The following is a 27,854-nucleotide window of genomic DNA, read 5'->3' on the forward strand; positions in this document are numbered from 1 at the left end:
CAACCGAGGAAAACCGGTCATAGCGAATCCGAAACCGAGTTAGGTGGGGCGTATGAGGTAAGACGGCTGATGCAATGTTTTACACTTTGTGAGTTTATAGTGCAGAATTATCTTATGTGCTTCATAACACCGCTTGATCAGCCAACACAAAATACCACTATTTCTAGGAAAGTTCGACTGCATACTTTCCTTTTTCAAAAGGTTGAATAAAAGAAAGCTTTTTGATTTATATAATTTGAAATAAATGATGTCGCGAAACCGGCGCCATTGTGGCTCTTCATAAAGTCAACAACACTTAGGAATTGTAGTCGCTGTAGCCAACATGGCGAAACTTTCCTCTTTTTCTATAAACCTTGTATCCAATCATATCTCTGACTATCACAGTGGGAGGCGTTTTAACAGTGTGATTGACAAACGAAATTACCTATTAAAGTTCCGCTCCATAACAGTTTACGATAGTTTCACACGGCTCTTGTCCAATCGCTGTGCTAAAGTCGTTTTGAGTGACATGCGTAGCAGTTCAGTGGGGGAAGGGGTCGTTGAAGTTGATAGATCCGCCATCTTGAAAGTCCGAATTGATGGTCATCTTTTTTTTCCCGCTTGCAAAACCTGCTGTAAACCATTTATTTTCCAGTAAGGGTTTTATTCTTCAATTTATTCACGTTCGAAACGGTCATAGTGGAAGTTTTTAAAAAGTCCATGTCGGGAAGTGTCCATTTACTGCTGTTTATTGGTATGTAGCGCATGCAGATTTTTTTTTTTTTTTTTAATCAGAGTTGTTAGTTACTCCGCTGTGTTTTGCATTCAGAGTGCTTATGAATTTTTTTTCAAAATGGTTTTCTTACTGTTGAATTGTGTGTATGATGTGTTTCGGGGTACTAGTTTAAACTGTGTTCATGTGTGTTTATATATATATATATATATATATATAAAGCACAAAGTGTGTACGATTGAAATGAGCCGGTTGACAAGTTCTTGTTTTTTTTTTTTTTTATTTGTTTGGTTTTTTTACCAGCCTGATGGAATGAACTGGACTGGCTCATCTGGCTGTGTCTGTACTTGAATTCAGTAGTATATCTCATATCTGGTCGCTGCTGTTTATATATTACATTAGTAATTAGATGGGTAGGTTCTCTTGGTAGTCTGTTTGCTTTACAAAAAAAACATTATGTATGCGGTATAAATAAAAATACACTAATGATGCTTCAGTGAGCTGTGACCAAGCGAACTTATTCTTAAGTTTATTTTATTGGCAGGTGTTAACACACATACTTACGACGTGTGATGTGAATATTAATCTCTTAATCTCCTAAATGATGAGAAAAGTGTGTCGGACAGATTTCGAAGATTATAATAATTTGTCTGGGCCCAGCATAATTAATAAATTGAAGAAACGGGCACTCCGAATTGATTTGAAGTCAAGAATTCATGTGAATCTCTTGGAACATTGCATTTTACTTAATCATGTTTTACTTTCCTGGTAAATAAGTAAAATCTTTATAACGCAGTCGCTGTACAGAGCTAGAGTTGAGGTGAACATAGACGTCAAGGCTTTCGTGAGACGGGTTGAATTGCAGTTTTTTCCACATTGCTGCAACTAGGACTATTGTCATATTTCAATCCGATCAAACAACACTAATCGCTGGCGTAATCTAAGGGTGGCCTGTATTTATACTGGTATGGCAGCAAATTGTTTTACATCGGACCTTTTAGAATTAGAATAATAATCCTTTTAATATTTGCATTTAGTTAGCTACAAGACCCCCAGACAGTATTTCCACGTTACTTCGACATCAGAGTTGAGATTTATTTGTTGAGGTTTGTTTTCTTATATATTTGATGTAGCCTATAATACATATTTAGGAAGATCAGTTATTGCAAAATAAACGCGTCCACTCTGGAGATTTAGGAGCTACAAACTGTATTATTTGTGTTAATACACTCTCTCCTTCATCTGCATTATTTTATGGTACTTGTTTGGCTTGACTAGTATTTTGCAGCCCAGGAAAGAGAACCCATTTCCTATACCATCTGTTGTAGAAGTCCTGAAAGGAGATGCACAAAGAATGAATTGCATTTATGGTAATTTTTATGTTTTAATTCTGTATTGTACATATGACTGTGGGTTTGAATCAGACTCCTGATACAGTTCTGAAAAACAACAAACTGGATTAGCGGTCAAGCATAACATCAAGCTCTAAGTAATACCACTTTCACACACAAATACCGCTACTGAGACGTCTATAGTGGTATAATACCGTCATAACCCTTTCACATAGCCAAAGGGATCATGTGAGTACAACTTTCAAACCTGTCAGTCAACAGATCGTTTTCATGGCAACGGAAACAAATAAATAAGCAGAGTAGCATGGGTAAGCTACTTACATTTATTTATATATATATATATATATATATATATATATATATATATATATATACACACAGTACCAGTCAAAAGTTTGAATACACCTGCTTGAAACCAAGTTTTTCATGTTTTTAACTGTATAAACTTGTCTATAAACACTTAATATTTCATTATATGATACGTGTACTTCTGTAAGCTGATAATCATAAGTGAATTGCATTCAAAAGTTTTATTTTTAAATGAAAATGTAAATCTTGTCAATTTCAATGAAATGGTCACCCAAAGCAAGGGGATTTCAGTCTGAAGCCCAAGTCAATGAAAAGTCTGAAATGTGTATAACATGGTGCTAGAACACTGGCCTAAGTATAAAAGTGTCTTTGTTAGATGTTCTCCGAGTTAACTATCATGTTACCTAATTAACCTTTTGTCACCAATTACTGTTAACAGGTGAGGGTCCATGATTACTATAAATATAGGTAGCATAGGCACAAGTTTGTCATTACTGAATGTAAGGTAGCAGAAAATGGCAAAATACGCTCAGTTAAGCAAATAAAAAAGACAGTCTGTAATTAAGAAATGAAGGTCAATCTTTAAGACAAATCGCAAGAACTTTGCAAGTGTCTGTAACTGCTGTGGCCAAGAAACTGAAGAAACTGGCACTCATGAGGACCGAACAAGGTCAGGCAGGCCAAGGGTGACCTCAGAATCAGAGAAAAAGTTCATTCGAGTCACAAGTCTGCGAAACTGGCGATTAATTGCTCCTGAAATACAAGCTCAGCTAAATGCTACTAGAAGTACAGATGTTTCAACATCAACTGTTCGGAGGAGATTGCATGAAGCTGGCCTAACTGGAAGAATTGCTGCAAAGAAACCATTGTTAAGAGTGCAGAATAAGAGGAAGAGACTTGCCTGGGTCAAAAACACAGAAACTGGACATTTGAGGAGTGGAAGTCGGTCTTCTGGACCGATGAGTCAAAATTTGAAATATTTGGGTCCAACCGCCGAGTATTTGTAAGACGCAGAGAGGGTGAGCGCATGAGTTCTACATGTGTGGTTGCCACTGTCAAGCATGGAGGAGGCAGTGTCGTGTCTGGGGTTGCTTTGCTGCTGACAGAGTTGGTGATCTTTACCAAGTCCATGGCAAGCTGAACCAGCATGGCTATCGTAGCATACTTCAGAGGCATGCCATTCCATCAAGATTACGGCTAGTTGGGCAGTCCTTCATTCTTCAGCAAGATAATGACCCGAAACACACCTCAAAGTTGTGCAAGAACTATCTGACGAAGAAGGAAAGTGAAGGACAACTCAATCTAATGACCTGGCCTGCCCATTCTCCAGACCTCAATCCCTTAGAACTTGTATGGGACGAACTGGACAGAAGAGTCAAAGCAAAGCTACCCACAAGTGCTCTACATCTCTGAGAATTGCTGCAGAAGAGCTGGGAAGACATGTCGGGTGATTTCCTGCTGAAACTTGTTAACTGAATGCCTCGTGTTTGTGAGGCTGTTATTAAGGCAAAGGGTGGCTATTTTGAGGAATCCAAGATTTAGAGACAATTTTCAATTTTCTTGAACATTGCTTATGTTTTGTTTTGTATATTGTAATGTGTTTTCATTTTCAAGTATTTACAGAAACGTATACGACGTAAAACATTGTCAATTATGAAAAAAAACCTAGTTTCCAGCAAGTGTACTCAAACTTTTGACTGGTACTGTGTATATATATACATTATTAATATTATTATTATTATTCAGCCGTCTGATACCAACTGCAGTGTATTAAAAGTAGGCTTGTCGACTATCAAACTAAAAGTTCTACCTATTGCATACACTTTATACAGTGTGTGTGTAATATATACACACACACACATATATACATCCAATACACACTAAAAGGGCAATCCCAAAGGGTCTAGGAATAATACGAAGAATATGCTCAAAAGAAAGTGACTGTAAAACAAAGAAATGTATTAAAAACAAATCTTAAAGAGGCTGCAAAGAAAGAATTAGAGACGGAGTTAAGAAAAGTGGATAAACTAAAAAGAGATGACCTACTAGATTATAAAAATGTCAAGTGTCCCATTAGTAATGACTTACTCAAAACTTTTGCCCAATATTTCTAAGATAGTTTGGAAACACTTGCAGATTCTATGTAATTCAGAAAAAATTAAAAAAGTATTTCCCCAGTAAGGCCCCAGTTGTAGCATTCAAAAGAGAAGCTAATTTAGGTGATCTTTTAGTTCACAGTAAACATAAAAGAATGTGACAGAATAGGTTCTACAAATACTTGCACTAGTACATGTAAAGTGTGTAAATAGATGGACAAAAGTAAAAATATAATTAAACATAAGAACAACACATATCCACTAAAAACTAATACCTACTGTAAAAATAGCAATGTTGTTTATGGAATAGCCTGTGAAAAATTTGATGAAATAAAATATGTTAGAGACTGGAACAACTTTATATAAAATAATTCAGAACCAACTTTCACTAATTAGAAATAAAAACATGAGTGAACCAATAGTACAGCACTTCACCAGTCAAGGACATGACATAAATGATGTAAAGTTTGTAGTATTAGAACAGCTAAAACTAGATGATGCGACATATAGAAGAATAAAAGAACGTAAATGGATAAATAGACTGAACACGATTATGCCAGTGGGACTCAACAGAAAATAATGAACTAATTAACTCCAATAAATATATAACATTTCAATAAATAAACAAAATTCATTCAAATGTTGTGCATGCTGATGCGCTGGGGAGGCCAAATCAAGGCTGATCCACAGAGCCAGCATTGCATGATAATATAAATTTACGTTTATATAAAATAATGTTAATTAGAATTAATACAGATTTAAAGATAAGTAAAAATGATGTCACTATATATAGAATACCATTACATCATGTCAGAATAAGTCATGGATTTGAATATAAACAGTAACAAGTAGTTGTCATGCTGTCAAACACCTATAAATACCTCCAATGTTTTGATTCAAACACATGCTCCCTTAAGAAAGATGTGTACAACATATCAAAACGTTGGGCAGCTGGCTCTTTGAGCTAATATATACCCGATCCCATTAACTGGATTTGTGCAGGGTCTGTGCCCTCAAATTCTACTGCACAGTTCAAAGTGCTGCATCTGTTTAATAGCTGCCACTCCTAGAATTGTAGTTAAAAAATTCCTCAACTTCTGGTCTCCAATTACTACCTCTTTCTTGAGCAGACAAAAAAAACCAACACGTGTGGTATACGGTCACGTGGGATGTTGACTTTCAATCCACGGCCACTACAGCGCTTCTATCTGTATAATGTAAAATCTGCCTCATTTCCTATTCCAAGCCTTCTCTTTTTAAAACAATTGCATTTTTAAACACGATTCACCTAGATTTATTTAGAAACCCCTCCTTAACACATACATGTTATTATTTCTACGATCAATGTTTTCACCTGGCCTGACAAGAGCTCTTTATTGCCGAAGTGCTGTCAGAAATTGCCACTGTCATGCATATTCATGAGCAGTCAAGACTGGGATGTGGTTTGGTTGTCAAGGATGGACAATAACTAGTACAGTAATCCGTCGTGTATTTGTTTCCTTTGCTTTGACTTAAATTAATTAAATGTAAATTCTTTATTCTATTTATCTTTTTCTCTTTGAAATGCTAATTTATAGAATTTCAATAATGTATGCTGCAAAAACAGAAATTCATGGTTCCTTTTACAAAATCCTTTGTTGCATGATACACATGATGATGTGGAGTTCATGTAAAAAGTAAATAAATACAAAATAGTTGTGAAACTAAAAAGTTCAGTAGTACACCACAGAGCAACATCAACTGGATTTTTCAAAGTGCCTTTTACATTGTTTTTAAAATCACCCTCTATAGAAAGGCTTCTTAAGTAGGCAGGGGCATGTCTGAAAACACAACCTCCAAGGCTTGATCTACAGAAAGCAGGGCAGGTTTAAGAGGCTGTCATCAGCTGGACATAAGCCTTTTAGGTCAAGAAGACTACTGTTGTTCCTTTGTGGTACAAGAGGCCAGAGTAGACGATCATTGTAATGGTACATCACATTTTGTTAAAAAATATCCAGGCAGGCAGCAGGGTTCTGAATTGTAGTTTGTAGAAATTGGTCCTGGTGGCATTAGACAAAAACTTTGCCAGTGTCTAGCCAAGTTAGATTTGTACAAAAATGTGATGGTGATCCTTGCATGCTGTGACTAACAGTCCTATTATATTGTTAAACAGTTTAATTACATTAGTCTATTGTTGCTTTAATTAAACATGGCTTGGTTTGTCTATAAGCATTCCTCTGTAATTATTTTGATGAGGAAACCCAGTTGTTTGGTGTAGTTGATTCAGAAAAAAACTGTCTAGTCCGAGAGAAGTTACAGTGAGGTGGGGCGCTGTTGTCCTCGCATAATGCATTCATTTGATATCTATCTTTTAAAAAAGCAAAAAAAAACAAAAACAAGAAAAAACCTGCAACCAAATAACAAGCAACAAGTAAACTGACCAGTTTGTGTGAATTGAATATTTGTCTGTTATTTGATGCCTACTGATAAATGAAACCATGCATGTCAAAGTTATTTAGATTTATTGGATTATGCATGTGTTTGTTGTTTCTACCGGTCATATAACTTAAAAAAATAAGAATGTTGTTTTAATTTATGGTGGTTAACTCCATGCAAGGCTTCACAATGAGTCATTTGGACCACATAGATTGTTCCTGTGTAGCTGTAATGCTTGTCTCCCTTACTGCCAAGATTATTCTACCTTTTACTTTAAGCTTTAAAATCTTCCTCACCTTTAAGAAAAAACAGCTTTACATATAAGTAGTTATTTCCGCACGTGTGTGTTAATCACAAAGGTGAAAACCAAATCCTGCTTTCCAGGGGTGGACAGTAACGAAGTAGAAATACTTTGTTACACTGCTTAAGTATTTGTTTTTGGGCTCTGTACTTAAGTTCTTTATTTTCAGGATACTTGTACACTACATTTCCCAGAAGCATCTCGTTACTTGTTCTTTCAGCACACTGACTCTTGCGCTGGCCAGGATTCTGATTGGGTAAAGCAGAGCTGCATGCGCAGTGTCTGCTTGCTTTGATGATGACATAGTATGTTGATGCCCAACCAGAGACAGTTTTGATTTTTAAAATAACCAATCAACAAACAGCATTTAGCTGCGGAGGATGCATTAGTCGTTTTAGAAGAGTAACAGGAATCTACAAGCAGTTTCAAAACAGGATTTCACATTTGATCCTAGAATTGTTTCATGAGTTGTGTTTTATTTATGGATAAAGGTTGTGACTAAAATTTAAATTCCTGATTTGAGATTTAAATTAAGCATTTGAGCCTGAAGGAGCGGGCTTAATCGTGCGGTAATGCCCGCTTCGTACAGTTACATGCCCGAGCCGAAGGCGAGAAGGCTCCTGAGGGCTCAAATGAATATTAGAATATGGCTGCGTTAAACAAAATTAAAAAAATATTGTTTTTCTAATAGTTTTATCCTGATTTTATGAAGAACTAGTTTTTGTTGCTAAGCGATTACCTCAGTATTCCATGAGTAATGCAGTTTTCTCAAAAAACATCCGTGGTCTGTTCAGGCTCTTTGGTTTAATCCAAGCGGTGGACCCTGTAGGCGACTTCCAGTTGCGGCGTAAATAACAATCTAATACAGTACCGTATTTAATTAAAATATTCTACTTGCATGTAGCTGTTCGTACCCTGTTTTGTGAAGTGTTTGTTGTCGATTTTATTTATTTATTTTTTTTAATAGGATTGAGTGCATATTTGTACAGCCAGCTAAATATCCATATTTACTGTTGGGCTACTTTTCTTTTGTTTGTTTTGTGTTATTGGTAATCGTGCTATTGTGTTCATAAAGTTTGTTCAAAGTGCTGTCAGAGAACAGGTACCATGTCTGTTGCTGGTGATCCGTTGAAAAAGTTACTGAATGTCTGTCTGCATTCATTTGTTTCACAACTTGTAAATAAAACCATAGAGTAGTTGCTATAGCCGCTTATTAACACTATTTTCCATTGAGTTTAAAAAAAACAAAAAAATATTTGCTATTCTAAATTTAAATAGATACAGTAAGGACAGCTAGGAAGTAGACATTGACAGACTGAGTTCAGAGTGTGTGTACAGTAAGAACGGAGATTTTCTTCCATCAAGCAGGACGAGGTAAATATCAGAAGCGAATTCATACTGTAGGTCTGTAGGATGTTCTTTTTTTTTTTTTTTTTTTTAAGGTGGATTTCCATAGGTAGAATTTAAGGACGGCTACATTTTACTTCTGATACTTGAGTACTTTTTAAAATAATAGTTTTGGCTTTTACTCAAGTAGTTTTCTAGAAGGATAATTTGAGTTTTACTTAATTACATTTTTTTCAAAGTAACAATACTTTTACCCAAGTAACACGTTTTGAATACTTTTTCCACACCTGCTGCTTTCTAGGTTAAGATTTTAAATTAAATCAATCACTCCTTACTGTAAGCCATGTTTGTCCATTTGTGATGAAAGTTATTGAGAGTATTCGAATCTGCAAGTATGTGGAAGCATCTGTCCCTCTGGTTTAACTTTTAAGAGTTTTGTTTGGAAATCCAGGAGTAGGTTTGTTGAATGTTATTCTCTAATGTGCATTCCACACTGTAATGTTTGTTTCTTTCCCTTTATACTTTATCTGTGAGGTGATCATTCTACATGTCTTAACACATTGTTTATATAATCATTGTAAAGTACATTTCTGACGTTCATTTTTGCAGTACCAACAGTCACAGGTGCTGTATTGTTAAGCAGGTAGTACCAGTTTAATACAAAATAAATCTTCACTGATTCTATTAAGTTTGGAGCACACCTACTGTGATCACTTGCCTGAAACGCCAAAGTTGAAGAGAACTATCAGCCTAAAAGATTTTATGCTATTCAGTATTAATGTTGGCTATGTTACATTTGTATAAATGTGTGTAATTTGTAATCCAGTATGTTTTGTATATTTCAGGTGCACGTTGACTTGCTGGACCTACACCAGTTTTGCTGCTGTAGTGAGATATTCAAAGGGTTTCTTCTGTTGTTGCTGCTTAGAAAGCCTGTAATGGGCAAGAACTCACAAAGAACACAAGTGTTATTTTATTTTTGATTAGTATTTTACGTTGAGGTTACTGATTCGACCAGGTATGTCTCTTCCTGAAACTATTTTCTTTGTGTGTTTTTTTTTTTTTTTTTTTTTTTTTTCTTCTACTTCCTCAAGGCAATCGTTGCTTTTTATGGTGGCGTGTTTTGGAAGGTTTAATAGTCTAGTTAGTGTCACCCCCAGTCTAAGGTTGGCATGCACCTTAACATTGTAGAATATTTTTAATTGCTTGTGTGTGTACTTTTAAAAGTTGCACTCAGTATTGGAACACACAGTAAAATTGTTTTCTGATTTTTTTTTTTACAATGGATTTAAAATGATTATTTCTCAAAGAAGTAGTTGACATGAAAGGTGAATGAAAAAAAAAACATCCTTCACAAGTTTCTTACGATAGAATACAGTATTTCATATAAAACTTAATTGGTTTCTGATTCAGGGCATTTGTCACTTGCCATATAGGTTTTCTATTTTTAAAAAGAAATGAAAAAAGAGGCATGCATTCTGTGCGTGGGAATATAACAAAATGGCTCCATTTAGCACAGATGACCTGGAAAATGTTGCACTAGCCTCTCTAACTATCTTTTCTGATGATCAACAGCCTGCTATCTGAATTTGAATTGCTCTTGTCAGCTGACATGTGACTGACTACTTACATGTGACAAATTCTAGCTAAAACTAAGCTGCAGTGACTGTACACACTGATGCAGAAAAAATGACGTGAATACTCTCAAGAAACTTGTTACAGCTGTTTCATCTACCTCTTTGTTTTCTGCTATTAGCACATCATGTTCTGGAAGTTTGATCTGCATACATCATCACATATAGACACTCTTCTAGAGAAGGAAGATGTCACACTTACAGAGCTTATGGATGAGGAAGATGTCTTGCAGGAATGTAAAGCTCAAAACCGCAAACTAGTAGAGTTCTTGCTGAAATCTCAGTGGATGGAGGATTTGGTAACCTACATAACACAAGAACCATCAGAGGACATGGATGAGAAAGTTAGATACAAGTGTGTACATTTTTATAATGCCAATACATGTGTTTTTTTTGCTGGTTCATATCTTAAAAGTTTGTAATGTGCAGTACACCATAAGTGTGTTATTTTAATGCTTTTTTTAATGGTACTGATTATTTGTTTTAAGTCAAATGCCCAAAGTAACATGGATTTTAAAAAAAATAATGCACTTGCAATCTAATGCAATAGTTAGGTCTTTGTTTATAATGCTTGATTTTTTTTTTTTAGACATTACAGTAAAGTAATAGTTTGACCTATGCAAGAACCTTGCTGTTTCATTGAACAAGTTTATTTTGAGGTCAAAATAATGTACTAATCAGTAATCTCCTGTTGATTCTAGGTACCCAAACATATCCTGTGAACTCCTAACATCAGATGTAGCACTGGTCAATGACAGATTGGGAGAAGATGAAAGCTTGCTAATGAAACTCTATGGGTTTCTACAGAATGAGTCCCCTCTAAATCCTCTACTGGCTAGTTTCTTTAGTAAGGTGCTGAGTATTCTTATCAGCAGGAAACCAGAACAGGTGAACATGCAGCTCATGTCATTAACAGTAGAAAACCCCCCGCACATTTCCGTATATTCTAAACCAGTATTGTAAGGCATCTTTAGGAATCATTATTCCTAATTTTATTTATGTTTTGTTCTCTAGATTGTGGAATTCCTTCGGAAGAGAGAGGATTTTGTGGACTTAATGATTAAACATATAGGGACCTCGGCTATTATGGATTTGCTGCTCAGAATGTTGACATGCATAGAACCGCAACAGCTTAGACAAGATGTTTTAAATGTAAGTGTCCCATTTACATGTGGAATTATTGGTCATAACAAATTTCAGTCTGTTGTGAGGAACATAAACTTGGAGTGGAGGCATATTTCAAATCTGGAGATCCCTTTCTGTCCAACTGTATGTAACACTATGACTTTCCTGTATGTACACACAGTGAATGTATGATGAAATTGGTCAAACCATCTTTTCTGTTCATGTTGTAGCACTATGTTTTTGTACATTTACAAATAAATGTATGCATGATTCCTTAGGGAAGCAGTCCCTGAGACTTGTGCAGGGCAGGTTGAGTTTGAGGATTGTCTATAGAAGTTACAAAAGGTCATTCTACAAACTAAAATCTTGTTACCTACAAGAAAAATAGAAAGTGTTAGCTATTTCTTTTTAATTTGTGGAAATTTTTCAAGGTTTAGCTGAATTATATTTTTCTTTTTGTTAGTGGCTAAATGAGGAAAAAATCATTCAGAGGCTTGTAGACATGATACAGCCATCTCAGGATGAAGATGTAAGTAAAAGCCAACAATGTTCCAGTGTATCATAAAAATATATATAAGAAACAAATCTGTACAAGTACGAAATTGTATATACAGAGAGGCAATATAGTTATTATCACTGTTTTCAAATGTTCATGCATTGTTGAATTGTATTTTTTTCATAACCCCATAGGACACAACGTAAGCAAGTGAAATAAGTATTTGGGTCTGCCCCTGTTTTAGATCATTTAAAAAGCATCAGTATTGCAGAAGTAGTAGTGCCTCCATACAATGCCGTAATACTTTGTATAATACAGGTCTGCACAGTAGTAAGGCCCTGAGGCCAGGTGCAACCCATTGCTGTATTATATCTGGTCCCTGAGGATTTTTACTGTAATTTGTTTATGCGCCCTGCCAGTGCGTATGCATTAGTTTCTTTATTCCTGTGTGCAAGTCTTCAATCTGCTACTCCTGATTATGCAAGATTATTACTTGTGTTTGTGCATCTATGACATGGTGATTTTGGCATGAAATGTTCTTACAATCTTACATATATAGCTGTCAGGATATGGTAAGTAGTGTAAAAGTAATTTTCATAAAACAAAAACTCCTCATAACATGAAATCATCTAATTTATGAAATATAACATGGTTCTGTGTATATTTCTTTCCAGAGGCACTCGAATGCATCACAGTCATTATGTGAAATCATTCGCTTAAGCAGAGACCAGATGTTCCAAGTACAAGGATGCACAGAAATAGATCCCCTGCTGGCCACACTGGAAAAGTATGAGCTTTTAATTGACCCATGAGAAATATGGATACTTCATTGTCAAGCAGGAACAAGGAACAAATTAAATTAGAATGAGTCTCCAAATAAAATGCTCAAACAAGCAATGGCACAAATGTGATATGGGTTTTTTTATTTGACTGGAAGTACAAGCTATGAATTTGACTCGTACTCCTCTAGAATTAAAACACAATGTGTTGGCATAAATGTATCTATATTTACACCTGTGTAGATAGGGGAATGGTGAATCTTGATGCTGACTTGCTAATTAAACTTTGGACCTTTTATATTGCTTCATAGTAAACCTAACCAAACCCTGATGCATACTAGGTTGCAAGGTACCCGCATAGTAAAGATTAAAGGTATAATTCTGCATTTAGAAACTTCCTGATTTGACTGACCTTTTGTATTTCGTATTCTCTTCCCCTGTATAAACCCAACATACTGGAAATATTTAGAATGTGCATAGTGTAACAACTCAAGTTAAAGAGGTAACTGTCCTTTTAATTGAAAGCTAAAATTGTCTGCTTTAGAATAAAATAGCTGTGGGATTCTAAATGAGTTCAGGCTTCGGGTTCGTGCAGTACCTTAAATGTTTTCTAAAGTGTGGATAACTGCTAATTTTAAAACTTTAGTTCTGTAGTGTTAAATGAGTATTATTATGTATTTTGGTTTTGCTTGCTTACTAATTGCATCTTTTTCCAGGCAAGAAACTGTTGAGCAGTTACTGTCCAACATCTTCGACAAAGAGAAAAACGAGTCTGCAATTGTCAGCGTCATCCAGATACTGTTGACACTTTTTGAGACTCGAAGGCCTGCGTAAGTATGATCTGCCTTGTAAATTTATACACCAACTTCCAGTGTGTTTGTAGTTAGTCCAGATTTAATTTCCATGTGTTTTGATGTACTAGTTTTGCTGTTACCTACTTTTGCCTTGCAATGGAACTTCCTCACTCCACAAAGCAGACACATCTGAAAAAAGGAAGAGTACCAGAATGAGAGGAAAACATTTAGAAAATGTAGCTCCATAAAAACAGGAATAACTGTTCTAAAGAATATAAGTACCAGTATTGGAAGTAGGTACTAAACACTTTGATGTAGAGACAGAGCTGTTAAAGAATAAAATGGTTTATAAAATACAGGCAACTTTTAAACTGATGAAGACAGTTACAGTATGTTAAATGTTGTTATTTCTGTGTTTTTTCTCTTACAGCTTTGAAGGCCATTTGGAGATTTGCCCACCTGGTATGAATCATTCTTCATTTTCAGTCAATCAAAGTGTATTAGATGCCATTAAGCCAAGACTTAAACACTTCCATGAACTGCTGCTTGAGCCTCCAAAGGTAATCATACCAAATCTTCTCCCTCTCCGCCCCATAGTTTTATGTTTTCCTTTAAAAACCACATACCATATGAGTGACTGTTTGCCACCTTACCTCCAGTTTTTTTTTTAATTCATGTTCTGCCATTTAATGGAAATAAATGCAAAATTAAGGAATATTAATGTAATTGAAAATGGTGAAGGAGTAACTGCCCCTCCACCTCTACACCAGCCTCTAAAAGAGAAATATTAACTGGTCGTTTTTTTTGTTTTTTTTGGGGGGTTTTTTGCAGAAAAATGTCATGAAAACTACCTGGGGTGTTCTGGACCCACCAGTTGGAAACACTCGGTTGAATGTGATCAGACTAGTAGCAAGCCTTTTACAGACAAACACACATATCATAAACTTGGAGCTCATTGAGCTGAACACGGTTGGAGTCATATTTGTAAGTAAAAAAATTGACCTGTATTTCTGACAGATCTGGTTATGTCCTGCAGTAAACACTTTCCTTTTTTTTATATAAATAAGTTCATCTAAAATATGTAACGAACTAAATATATTGTGAAAAATTAACATGATTTCAGCAACATTGTTGCATTATTTCCCATATACATTGTAATGTTTATAAAAATACATGTATTTATAGAAGAGATGTATGAATTGAGAAGCACTGGAAAGAGAATTCATAGATGTTTCAGCACAATTTTGTTCCTATCAGAAAGCAAATATGATGTTCATGCAGAATCAGATTTATAAACCCAGCTGGCTCTGTAGGTTGCACCCCTGTGATTTGTGGAGCCAAGTGTCTGCACTTAACTGATTGCTCTGTTGATCTGTCAAGAACGTTAGTTAGGAAGTTTCTTTTTAATTCAGAGTTGAGTAATGGTGAGATTCAAACTCCCAAGAAACCTTGTAGACCTGTTGATGATGATGATGATTATTATTATTATTTCCCCATGCCTATTTTTAAATGTTTTAATATACCTGATTGTTTTTTGTTGTTTGTCCTTTAGGACATGTACTTCAAATATATTTGGAACAATTTTCTTCATATACAAGTAGAAATCTGTACTGCAATGATTTTAGCCAGCCCCCCAGCCCAAAATGAAAGTACAGAAACCAACAAAGACACAGAACAGGAATCAGTCAGAGAAAACAACCTAGTAAAACATGTAAGTTGTAAAACTCCACATTTTCATTTTAGATGTTAAGAATTCTCGTGTGTAGTATACAGTTTAACCCTCTGAGGAGAGCTTATACTCTTGTAAACTGCTGCCACTACAATTAAAAAAAAAAATATATATATATATATATATATATAATGTAGACAAAGTACTATTCACTTTGACCTGTGTCCTAAAAAGGCTGTCATGTATTTTACAAAATTATTTAAAACTTAATTCCACCTTAAGAAAAAAATACTGTTTACATTTTAGCTGTTTCAGAAGTGCCAGTTAACCCAGAGAATACTTGATGCCTGGGATTCGAATGAGAAGGAACAGTAAGTAGCTTTTTCATTTCACAGTAGGTTGGTGTAGGATTTGTGGCACACATGTCAGTCCTTGTTTTCATCACTGTTTGTAGAATACAAGTCTTGGTATAAGAAGGTACAGAAAAGTAATTTTTTTTTTTCCTCAGATCAGAAGGTGGAAGGCGGAGAGGGTATATGGGCCATTTGACGAGAATAGCCAATTCTATTGTGCATAATATTGAGAAGGGGCCTAACAGTGCACTAATACAGCAACTTATTGCAGGTAAATCATTTATAATTCTGGTGTTTTTGGCAGTATGTAATATTTAGCAAGCAATGCCATATTAAAATGTTTGTGTTCTGATCTGTGTATATTTGATGCATTTATTTAATGTTTACCACTCTGCTTATTATTTTAGATCTCCAGGGTGATGTGCAGGAACGATGGGAAGGATTTACATCGGGTCACTTAGCAGAAACTAACAAGAAAAACACTGTAGATTTAGTAAGTTTTTTGACTACGTATGGATGACTATGCTGCCATTATAAAAGACCTTACTATTTAAGTTTGTCTTGTGATCCTTACTGCTATTGGAGATAAAGGTATATCTCTGCCAAAGAGTAACTAGGATCCTGTGACTTCTTGATTTTAAGTGGTGGTAAAATGTCTTGCTGGCTGAGTTCAGAGTACAACTTCGGATAGCCTATACTATGTAACCCTGTATAGCGTGGCATTTCCCAGCTAATAGGGCTGTAAACCCACCAAGAAAGTGTTTGAAGACACTTGGTATTGGTATAGAATTCCCTTCAGGCCCTGGGGCCACAAATGTGGTTCATGTATGTCGCTCATGGGATTTCACTGATGGGTTTTCTCAGCATACAGAAAAAATCAGCAGGTAGAATAGTTTTAGAATAAACTTTGTGACATAATAGCAAATATGGTGTAGCTATAAGGACATCTCTAACTTTTTTCTGTTGGTAAGCTCTGACAATATCAGTGATCCAGACCACATGCTTTTGAGGTGTTTGCAGAATAATTTAAATGATTGAAAATGTAAAACCAGTCATTTTCATCCATGCGAAATCCACATTTAGTGTGCAGTATTGTACGTTGATCAGTCTGCTTATATACCTGTTTTTGTGCACAGGTAAATACCCACCACATTCATACATCTAGCGATGACGAGGTTGACTTTAAAGAGAGTGGTTTTCATCAGGATTCGTCTTTACAACAAGTAAGTCTGTAACTGTACAATGTTAAATTGATTTACAACATTGACTTCAAATCTAGCTTACTAATGTATTTTATGTATTTGTTTATTTAAGCATTCTGGTTGCATACACCTTTTTTATATAATGAAAAAATAAAAATGTACATCTGTGTGTAAATTTCACATTCTTAAATGTTCTGTTTTTTCAGTTCAATTTAAGCAAAATTAGTATTTCAGAATATGTACCTCCTGTTAAGTTACTGTTTCATTGAGAACTTAAGGTTTTGTAGTGTCAAGACTATATCATTATCGTTGGTCCTGGGTTTGCCAGGCCTTTTCTGATTATCAGATGCAACAAATGACGTCCAATTTTATTGACCAGTTTGGCTTCAATGACGAGGAGTTTGCTGATCAGGATGATGTCGTAGAGTGAGTACTTCATCTGCATGCTGTTTACAAAAAATCTATTTCCTTGTCATTGAAAAGAGGCAATTTCATTAGCTTATTTTAGGAATAGAAGTTGGTTTGCTTATGGTTAGAGTGGGCTTCAACATGGGAGGGTGTCAAACAGCGTTCCCACTAAGCTTTTTAGATCCTGCGAAACTTGCCGTTTTGACTGAGAGGGTAAATTATCGGTGAGAAACTTTCTGCCTCGCATCAGCTGTTTAATTTATTAATTTTTGTTGCCATATTCAATATTCCAAAACAAGTATCTCTTATCATTTTAAAATTTGCTTAACATTTAAACACAAAGACATTTATTCTGGCTCTGCCTCTGAGTCTCAATCATACTCTGATCTATGTATAATAAATATAGCTTTTTTTATGAAGAATATATTTACCTTTTATGAAGCCTGTCTGAGGTCCTATCATAACTGCATTATAAATAGACTGCATCCTTAACTGGTGGTCTGTACAGTATAGAAATCCAATAAAACCACACAATATACTCAAGTGTAATATATCAACTAAAATATATTTTAGTTGTATATATTACATAATTGGATTTATTATTATACCACACTTAAATAAGAAAAAAGGCTGTGATTTAGAACTATGATGATATAACTTAACCACATAATAACTCCATACAGACCAACCATTATTTTATTAGTTATTACTAGCTTTTCAGTTTTCACACGATCATATTAAAAGTGTGGCTTAACTGAAATATCAGAATTTCTGTAAATATACATCTCGTAGTAATGCAATACGATTTAAGGAGCTACATTAAAACGATCCTTCTGTCTGTAAGATTTCTGTATTTACAAGCGAGTTGCTACTGCCATACTGTCAATTTAATAGACTATATATTTTTACGATTAACAATAAACAGGGAGTACAAGTTAAATGTAAACGAACGTGTGACAGATATTTTACAAAAAGCAGCAGCTGTGCTTTCGTCTAAAATCAAAAGTATGGAACCTCGACTCTCGACAACTGGTTCATTTAACGCATCCACAAACTGTCAGTTGTAGTTTATTTTTTATATGATCTGCAACCCATTGATACCTCATTCCTTTCCATCAGCCTTATAGAAGAGAGAGATACAGTTTATACATTACAAACAAGTGTTTAATGCTAATGTAAAATAAACAAGCAAACAAATAATAAAAATAAATGCATTCCTACATGTGCAGATGTGTGGCTTTAGAGATGCCACACAGTCAAATACAATAGAAAAAAACACCCTATTAAAATGGGAACATTAATAGGGTCTGAAAGCCTTGCATCAGACCTTATTCAGAAAAGTATCCCAGAGCACGCTTTAGGTTGTTTACTTTTTGTGCTTGATTTTAACTCTGTAGTTTTTTCACTGGAATCCTGCAATGATGTTGTCATTCAATGTCTTTTTTTAAAATTATACATTTATAAAATGTACAGCTGGTTTCATAGACCTTGATTAGCACTAAGCTTGACTACCTTAGAGTAAAGGTGGATCTACACTGGAAGTGAGTGGGGTGAGCGAATTTTGAACTTACATCAAAAGCGAATATTTTAGCAGAACATTCTGAAAAGAGCTTGGAAACCGACAAGTTTTATAAGTGTAAAAAGTTGTCAAGAGAAATTACAGGTACGTTATTTAAACAGTTGTATCAACACGTGGGGCCGTGCAACGCTATATTTTTTGGAACACTTACTCATTAACAAAGGTAACATTAGGTAGTTCAAGAATGGCGCTATTTGGGGTCTGTGGAACCAGACGATATACTTCTCAATTAACCTTCTCTGCATTTATTACTAATATTGCTTCTTCTATGTACTACTTAAAAAAGCAATATTAGTATCTTTTGAGTGTTTCAGTACTTGCGGATGGCCATTATTCTTCAGCCCTAAAATAGCAGTCTTATCCATGTATTGTTTTATAATTTAATGTCCTGTTTATTTTTAAATATTTCAGTATTCCCTTTGATAGAATGTCGGACATCAATTTTTCCTTGAATACAAATGAAGGTGTAAGTATTTTATTGTGTATTTATTTTATTTATATAGCTAGATAGACAACCTCAGTTAATTCGACACCCCACGGGGATGGCATTTAGTGTTGACTTATCCAAGGTGTCGAGTTAACCATGGGTGCACATGTGCCATGGCATTAACATGCATATAAGTAACAGAACTTGCACGTTTACAATATTTACAAGTTTATATTTAGTTAAATGTCCTTATGAAAACGGTTGAAAGAACTGCAGTGAATGAATCCATTACAGTACATGTCATTACTCTTGGTAAACATGTAATGAAGATTCAGATGCACAGGTGGGTCTCAATTCACATGAACTTTCCATGGTTTATTAGTTAACATTAATGATGTTTATTACTATTCTCCTGCACTAATCTACCACTCTGCTGCTGCTATTCTCGCCGTGTCTATCCACACACTGTCTAATCTTTCCTGTTCTTGACCTTACTTTCTCTGTGCGACTACTGGTTATGTTGTATTACTTAAAGGGGCAGCAGTACATTTCTGGACACTACACTCGGTACAACTCGTATAGTTCGATTTGAAATAAGAATTAATAAAATAACTACAGTGTTATTTTTACGAAAACAATCCAACCGCAAACTGTTGACTATACTTCTAGGTATTGGCTTGTACTGTTTGATTTGATTACTTAAATAGCAAAAGATAACAAATGTACAGTATACAGAATTAACTCAGTGAACAAAAACAATAATAAAAGATTGTTTCGAATGCAAAAACACGGACTTTGAAAGTTCTGCTGACAAGCTTGTTATCCCGAATAACCTGAGCTTTTTTTTTTTTTTTTAAAAAGAAACCTCAGTTAATCTTGTTTTTAATCACACATTTAATTGATACAATTACTGCATCTATTTCATTCAAATTTGTTTTATTACTGATATTGTTATTACTACTACCCGCTACTACTATTAATAGTATTATTAACATCATACAAAGAATAGTGCATCATAAAAACCCTATTTTCTTATTTCTGGACTAATTTTGTTGCCCCGCCTTTATGGTTTTATATTTATTTCTACACAGAATTGTACAGAAAGTCCAGCATTTGCTTTTAAATTGTTGGAACCAACTGCTCAATCACAACGGAGTCCGTTTCTTGCTTGCCTTACTGCATTTCAAATTAAACTGTATATTTTCTTATCTGTTTTTACATTGTTTTTTCTAACTTGAAAATATTGAAATAAAACAAAGCGTTCACTGAGTAACGGTTACGTTTTTTAATTGTAAACAATATATTTTAAAATAAATAGGTTGGTAGCTATGCGCAGCATTGTTTATACAGGGTGTGCCATTGAAAGTAGCCCCTGTAAGTAGTACAAATATTTCAACGTACAAATGAATAATCACATGCTGGAGCAGGCACAGACATGTACAGGAATCCACGTTAGTCGGTGCCGACTAATCGGGATTGCTGCTTAAATGGGATACAACTCTGGGAGACGGTTCTTCCCAATGGTATTTGTCGTTTAATTGGGATACAGTATTTAAATGATGAATGGAGATCGCTTTTCAGAGAAAGACGGCTTGCTTAACCGAGCGCAGTGAGTACGTGATTACACTGTGTCTTTCGTAAACCATGTTGAACTCTTGAAGGAGTCGTCTTCTGTGGGTTCTCGGGCAGCTGTTGCAAAGAAAGTTGGCGTGTCAACATCGCAGGTGCCTTGCCTTGTGATAAGATGTGATTTCATTCTTTTTCATTTCATGTAGAAAATAAGTGATTTTAATTTTTGTTTAGGAATAAAAAAAAAGTAAAACATTGACTTATTTTAAATTATGTATTTAACATTTAATCATAATGTCAGTTAATTATGTTACTTTTCATTTAAGAAACAGTGTGTGACCTAAGGTCGTCTCAATTGCCTCTCGTTTAATTGGGACAGCCGCTTATTCAGTGTATTTTAACTTCTCCCGAGGCGTCCCTATAAAGTGGCGCCGAGTGTATTACAGACTCGGTTTATAAATGTCACTCCCAACATGAACATGGACTGAATGCCAATATCTAACTGAAATACTTACTTACGGGGCTACAATCAAGTGGGACACCTTGTATCGTACTAACATGATGTAGCTTGATTCACAGCCTTGCAGAGTTCCTGAATTAAAAAATAAAGTACTCTGTCAAAACTGACAAGTTTTCATGTGTTGTTCTGTTGCTGCATGTAGCAGAACAGCAAAAAATTATTTTGAGAAGTGAAGATGTGTTTACAGCACGGAGGTGGTACAGCAGTACATTAACTTGTTAATCGCAAAAGTTAACTACAAATTAATTGGCAGCCCTAATTTATATATAATATACTGTGGTTACTACTCAATACATCTCTGCAGTGATGTAAAATTAACTGTCAGTGGTGCTTTTTAATGATCACAAATCCTTTTAACTAACTTGTGTTAAGCTACGTTTACACTGATTTTTTCATTGGCTACATTTACTTCAGTTTAATTGAATGTATATTTTTATAATTCTGGCCACAGGCAAACATAGCTTTGTTTGAGGCATGCTGTAAAGAGAGAATCCAGCAGTTTGAAGATGCTGGTTCTGACGAGGAAGATATTTGGGATGAAAAGGATGTTACATTTGCACCAGAAGCACAGAGGTGTCCCAGGTAATTATTATTGCTTCCAGACACACCAGGTGGTGCTGTTTAGCTGCACAATGCAAGATTCACTATTATATAAACACATTTGTGTTTTGTTAGAAGTTCTGGAAGCACTGACAGTGAAGAAAGCACAGACTCTGAAGAGGAGGATGCTGCTAAACGGGATCCCTTTGAGCCCAACAGCACCAATGCAGATGACCGAATGGAAGTTGACAGTGGTGAAGGTAAACTAATATATTGGATGTTGAGTATCACATACCATATAAATTCCTTATGAATTCTACCTAACAACATTCAGTAAAATAAGAGTTTACATTAAAATTAAGCTGTATAATATGCATGATGTTTTTGTCTGTAGTCGGATACTCCAAGAACATCCATGCTTTTAAGAGAAAAATCCTAAACCTAATCTTAAATCGCAATTTTTAACTTAATCCTAACTTGAAAATCGCTCTTCTCTGTACAATAAATGCTGTTCAGTGTTAGTGTTCCCAGTGCATGTAGTACTTGACAAATCAGTAACCTGTGTATAGTGCCAGTACAGACAGCTGTTGCAGTAAATACATTCCTCATTTTTGAAGTGTTTATGCACTTTGTATTTGTGTGTACATAATCGTCCACTTTTCAAATATGTGTGAATAATTAAGCTGTCTAACAAATGTTACCTGTCCTTGTTATCCATTTTAATAGGAATGACACTTATTTTCTGTGTTTTCAGGCTCTGGTTGGACAGCTAATTTTGATGACGTACCAATGGATACGGGAAATACAACCGCGGCAGTAGTAGCAGCACCAGTAACTGCAGCAGGAGATTCATCTGGGTCTGATGTATGGGGTACAAGTGAAACACTGCAAGGAAAAGAATCTGGATGGGCTAATTTTACAGACTTTTCTTCAGAAGAAAGGTGCGAGTAACATAATACCTTATCAATGGATAATTTAGAAATTGTTTTTGATTTTGCTTTTTCCTTGTTGGTGGCAAGTGCGGATTTAAAGAATTGTATAGAATTTCAGATTGGGATGCTTTCTTTTAAATAACACTGTGGACTAGTCCAGGACTATTGTTGTCTGTACCAGTATTAGATGCTAAATATTGCATCTTTTCAGTCCCAAAGATCCTTTAAGGAGCAGCTCTCCGGTGGCGATGGAAACCAGCTCAGAGACTGCAGATCCCCTTGGTGTGAATGTACGAGCACAACCGGAAGGTAAGTAACCATTGGAATCGTTAACATTTCTAATCACCTTTGCACTAAACCTGCGGTTATATGATGGTGAGGGCAAATTTAAACTGCCCAGAGAAAATGTATGATGGCTTATTCATATATAAATTTAATATCCAATAATTGCATTACAGTTAAGACAACTGGTTCAAATTCTGCAACTGTATGGCTCCCTTTATCCATGACTAATTCACTTACAATCATTATTCTTGGCAGAACTAATGTGTAGATCCAAAATGTATTTGTTTGCACATTTTTATAGAATTGGAGAGGTGGCAAGATGAATCTAGGCAACCGGAAGTGTTGCCCAATGCAAAGATGGAAGCCAGCTCAGATGGGGAGGAGGAAGACTACGAGGGAGGAGCAGACAGAATAACTGAGACTGTCACCAACGGCTCAATGAAGGAGACAGTCAGCCTTACTGTAGATGCCAAAACGGAAACTGCAGTTTTTAAAAGGTAAAGGGACGTTGGTAGTGCCATGACTACCTGGAGAGACATTTTACATGTTTACTATTCAGCACATTGTATTAATTGGGTTAGTGTACAGTTGACTGAGTAATGTAAGTTAACAGTATTGACTGAGCTGAGCCTTAAACATGTAACCTACCGTCTACTAAGGTGAACTTTTAGGTTTGTTGTAATGATATTTTGAAATTTGCATATCTTTTGATTTCTTTTGGTATAAAGTTTTACAAACACTCACTGTATTAAACAAAACCTTGCGCATGTCATAGCAATAGAAGTATTTCTGCACTTTTCTTTCTTTGAGGGATTGTGGCAAAGGAGGAGTACCAGATTGTATTTGATCACATTTGAACTGTTCAGTGTAATTATAACACTTACAACATGAGCTTCCTCTTTCTCTTTGGCGTGCTTGTGGCTTCAGAGTGTTGAAATCCTATCGGTACGTACGGCAAATAAGGGAGACTATTATGTTGTGTATGTCAGCCACTGCAGTTTTTGTCACTTCAGTTTGCATGTCTTCAGTTTACACAAGTCAATATAGCATTTGTGGCACAACATTTTTCTGATGGTTCTTGTCTGTCCACCAAGCCATGCAGTATAAAGGGGTTCAGTAAGTTGGACTACTGCTAATTTTGGTGGCATGCCTGATGGAAGCAAAACGTTCTTTTTCCCATAAATTGAATTACATTTTAGTGGCAGAATGAAATAGGGCTGTAGAGATGCTTAATTTTAAATGTTTTCAACAAGTAGCCCAGATCAAGCTTGGCACAGTGTTGTTGTTTTTGTTATTATTATTATTATTATTATTATTATTATTATTTATTTCTTAGCCGACGCCCTTATCCAGGGGGACTTACAATTGTTACAAGATATCACATTATTTTTACATACAATTACCCATTTATACAGCTGGGTTTTTACTGGAGCAATCAAGGTAAAGTACCTTGCTCAAGGCAAGGCAGCTGGGATTGAACCCTCGACCCTCCGGTCAAGAGTCCAGAGCCCTAACCACTACTCCACACTGCAAATTTCCTTTTTAACAATTTAAATATAGGTGGACCAGTACTGTTTGTTTTTATTTTATTTATTTATTTTTAGTTCTAAAGATTTGTGTAGGATTTTTTTGTTTTTTAATGTAAAATAAAAGTAACTTTTTCAAAACAATATTTTAATATAATTAAGTCACATTTGCATGCTGGTTCCAAATAGTTTGAGCATACATTGTGTATGGATGCTGCTAATTTGTTTTATTTATTTATTTTTTATATATAAAGAATCTCTATTTGTTTACTCTGTGCTGTTGCCTTACCGTGGTCCATTATTTCCATTATGCATGTATCCGTTTCATGTTAAATATTAAGGAACCTATGACTCAGTGGTCTGAAATTAACATCTGCTTAATTTTTAGTGAGGATGAATTGTCTACCTCTGAAGATTCTGTAAAATACACATTAACAGACAATACAGAGACAGAGAAGACAGTTCCTACATCACTGCAACCTGCCAGCAATTGTCAAAAGCAGAGGTAAAAAATGCTAAAGAATTATATATTTATATTTTCTTCCAAAAAATGTTAGACTATAATGGCAGAGAATACATTTGTGTTATACTGTGTGTTTGTTTGTTTGTTTATTTATTTATTTATTTATTTATTTATTTAGGCTGGGAATCCTAAATGTTTAGACATATGGGGGGGGGGGGGGGGGGGTGTAATTCACTGAAGAAACTGATTTCTTTTCAAATGATTTGCCGTTGAGGATGATTGTGTCTTGGTGAATGTCTTTTAATCCAATAAACTTTATGAAAGCGTGACACAGAATACTTGCACTATTGCAATCGGAACACCAGTAGATAGTAGTTTGAAACAGCAGTTCATCTTAAATTACAAGATCAAAGCCAACAGAATATTGAGATGCTATTTTTTAATTCTAGATTTTTTGAAGCAACTGTTTTTTGGTTACAGTTTACAGCACTTAGAAGAAAAGATAAAATCTCCATCAAATGATGCATTAAATGGCCCTCCTGATGTAACGACAATGGAAGAAGCCAAGTAAGTAAAACCATGTCTCCTTACTTTCGTGTCACATGCTTATTCTCCTTTTTATGGTGACATGTGTTAAATGTTTTTAATTTAAAACTTATTTATGTCAATTTGTCATTTTATGTCATTATGCATAGGAAATCTGGCACAATTCTAAAGTGTACCCATTCTGTGCATTTTGTTTCAGAACGGATCAGCGAGTCCCTTCACCAGAGGCTGCAGTTAATGGCCCAGCATGATCTGTGATGCTGATCTTCTGCTTCCATCTCAGAAGCTTTTATCCAGGGGTTCTAGTAGGGTTCACTGGAGGCACACAGCCAGAGCCAGTCACTGCTGCACTAACTTCACAAGATCAGGACCAGCAATATTCATATTAGATTTTACAGACAGTTGTACAGAAAGTTTGAACTGTATGAAAACTTACTCTAATGGATACAGAGAACCTTTTGCATTTGTTTATATACTATTGTTCTTATGGGATGATCTGTCTGATAAATATCTTGCCACACAAGTTAATAGTAATGATGCTATAGGTAAAATGATTGTATGAATAAAGTATTTTATAAAAATGTATACGGAAACTTAATACACCAATTGGAACACTTAGTGTGACCAATTAATTGAGCAGTTTTCATATGGTTTTCTCTTGCACAAATTCCATTATTTAATTTTCTTCCAAAGTAAACCAACAACTTCTATGAAAATAGTATGTTAATCTACACATTATTTTGGTCTTTTCCTTATATTAATCTGATTAGGATAAATGTATAATTTAAAATATTCAACAAAGGGTTTTTGCTACAGGTATTGTAAATGTTTCTTGTATCCTTAAACACAAGCAAGATTTGAAAACCTTTTGGTATAGTTTTTAACTTTATTTATTATTGAAGTAGTTGATGTGTTGCATTACTAAGAGCCATATGCTTGTTCTCTCCCATTTTTGTTTTTTAATTTATTTTTTTATAGTTTTAGTTTTTTTACGAAATTGAAACTACCTGTCACAGGCTGTAGAATGGTTTGAAATTGCATGCAGCTTGTGAGCAATGACTCACTTAAGGTTTTAATTACAAATCACCCGAACAGTTCCTATTCACTGACTGACTAACTTTTAGAGTACCTGGGGGAAAATTTGTTATCATAGGAACCCAAATATAAATTGTAGATGAGGTAATATTCCCGATTCAGCAATGCGTTGTTGTTGAATTGGAAGGAGAAGCAGTCAGTGCCAGTATTTTTTAAAAACAAACTCAAATGGATTAAGTATATGAATTGTTTTTCCCGTTAAGTTTTACAGCAGTGTTCTTTTCTCTTTTTTTTTTTTTAAATATAAAAGCTCAGCCTCTGGCAGGCCACCTTGTGTAACTTGTTTAATTTCTTTATGAACTGATAATGGTTTGATGAACAAATATAATTACAAAATCCCAACACTGCTGGAAGAAATCTGCTTGGTCTCTTTTGTTTGTTTTATCTGGTTGTATTTTTCATTGAATGTACTGGACACAATGCATGCTAACAGGCCTATTCAGATATGTTAAAATCCTCCTTTGCATGATTTCTTTTTTTTGCTGCTGCTGCTATTGACTAACCTATTGCTTTTAAATATTAACAATTGAATCATTTTAACTTGGATGTGAGATTTAAAGATTTTTAAAATACACCCTTTTAAAAATGTTTTTCACTATTTTGACTAAATTTAAGCCCATGCCTTGTGTGGCATTCTTGTTTAGTTCTGCACTCTTGCTTATAATCTCTATTTTACCAAGTCAACCCATTTAAATGATTGGTAATGGTATACTATTTCAGATTTGTTAATGTAGTTATGCAAAAAGTCAGAACCTACATCTCCAAGACCAGGTGGCTCTTGAATTGTCATTGTTTGACAAAGTTGACAGTAAAGCTTTCAGCGCTCATTTCACCTTTTACATTGTAGCTAGATCAATACTTCCTTTCCACTCGGAAGCTGGTAGAATTATGGAATACTGCTGATGCTTCCCTCGCATGGATAAACAGGAATTGTAATTTTTTTTTCTGTGTACAAGAACTGTCGTCTTAAGCATGACTTGAAGACCGCAACAAGCATCGGAAAATTGGAAGAATTATATTTTATATTCCCTCTGCAGGCCAGTTATGAAAAGGCAACCACCAACACATTTGGCAGTAAAAAAAAATTAGCAAAACACCTACTACTAACTTTCTTAAACCTGTTGCTGTTTCTATTAGCAATTTTTACAGTTTTACGCTTTCTAGTTTCTTTTGATGTCCACTACTGATCTATTATTGTCATCCCTGCAATGGAAACCATCACAAATGACCAATATGCTAAAAGAAAGATTGATGGTGCATTTGAAGATTCTCGGGTACATTCTATTAATTTCAGTTCTGGGGAATGTTTAACCTAAAATTGCTCTTCAGTGCCAAGTAATTGTAGACACTAAACCCCTAAAATTGTTTCCAAATCTTGTA

General features: G+C 35.1%; 1 protein-coding gene across 14 annotated transcripts; it reads left to right on the plus strand.

Annotated features, from left to right (window-relative positions):
* Nucleotides 1–25,962, plus strand: LOC117435005 (serine/threonine-protein phosphatase 6 regulatory subunit 3-like). 14 transcript variants are annotated; one of them, XM_059003044.1, is made up of 26 exons: nucleotides 1–57; nucleotides 9,378–9,550; nucleotides 10,289–10,521; nucleotides 10,868–11,054; nucleotides 11,181–11,318; nucleotides 11,755–11,820; nucleotides 12,462–12,574; nucleotides 13,283–13,396; nucleotides 13,791–13,920; nucleotides 14,192–14,344; nucleotides 14,913–15,071; nucleotides 15,336–15,400; nucleotides 15,538–15,653; nucleotides 15,790–15,875; nucleotides 16,519–16,605; nucleotides 16,913–17,010; nucleotides 18,983–19,037; nucleotides 21,539–21,669; nucleotides 21,763–21,887; nucleotides 22,382–22,568; nucleotides 22,771–22,868; nucleotides 23,146–23,341; nucleotides 23,772–23,789; nucleotides 24,759–24,875; nucleotides 25,314–25,400; nucleotides 25,579–25,962. In XM_059003044.1, the coding sequence occupies exons 3-26, from the start codon at nucleotides 10,295–10,297 to the stop codon at nucleotides 25,628–25,630; spliced, it is 2,805 nt and encodes a 934-aa protein (XP_058859027.1). In that variant the 5' UTR covers nucleotides 1–57; nucleotides 9,378–9,550; nucleotides 10,289–10,294; the 3' UTR covers nucleotides 25,631–25,962. The 14 variants fall into 14 exon arrangements, with proteins under 14 accessions (XP_058859027.1, XP_058859028.1, XP_033913718.3 ...); XM_059003045.1 differs by lacking the exon at nucleotides 1–57 and adding an exon at nucleotides 471–733 and having other exon boundaries at nucleotides 25,283–25,400; XM_034057827.3 differs by lacking the exon at nucleotides 1–57 and adding an exon at nucleotides 471–733.
* Nucleotides 25,963–27,854: the final 1,892 nt, after the last annotated feature.

Source organism: Acipenser ruthenus, chromosome 28, assembly GCF_902713425.1.
Source record: "Acipenser ruthenus chromosome 28, fAciRut3.2 maternal haplotype, whole genome shotgun sequence".
Lineage (NCBI taxonomy): Eukaryota > Metazoa > Chordata > Actinopteri > Acipenseriformes > Acipenseridae > Acipenser > Acipenser ruthenus.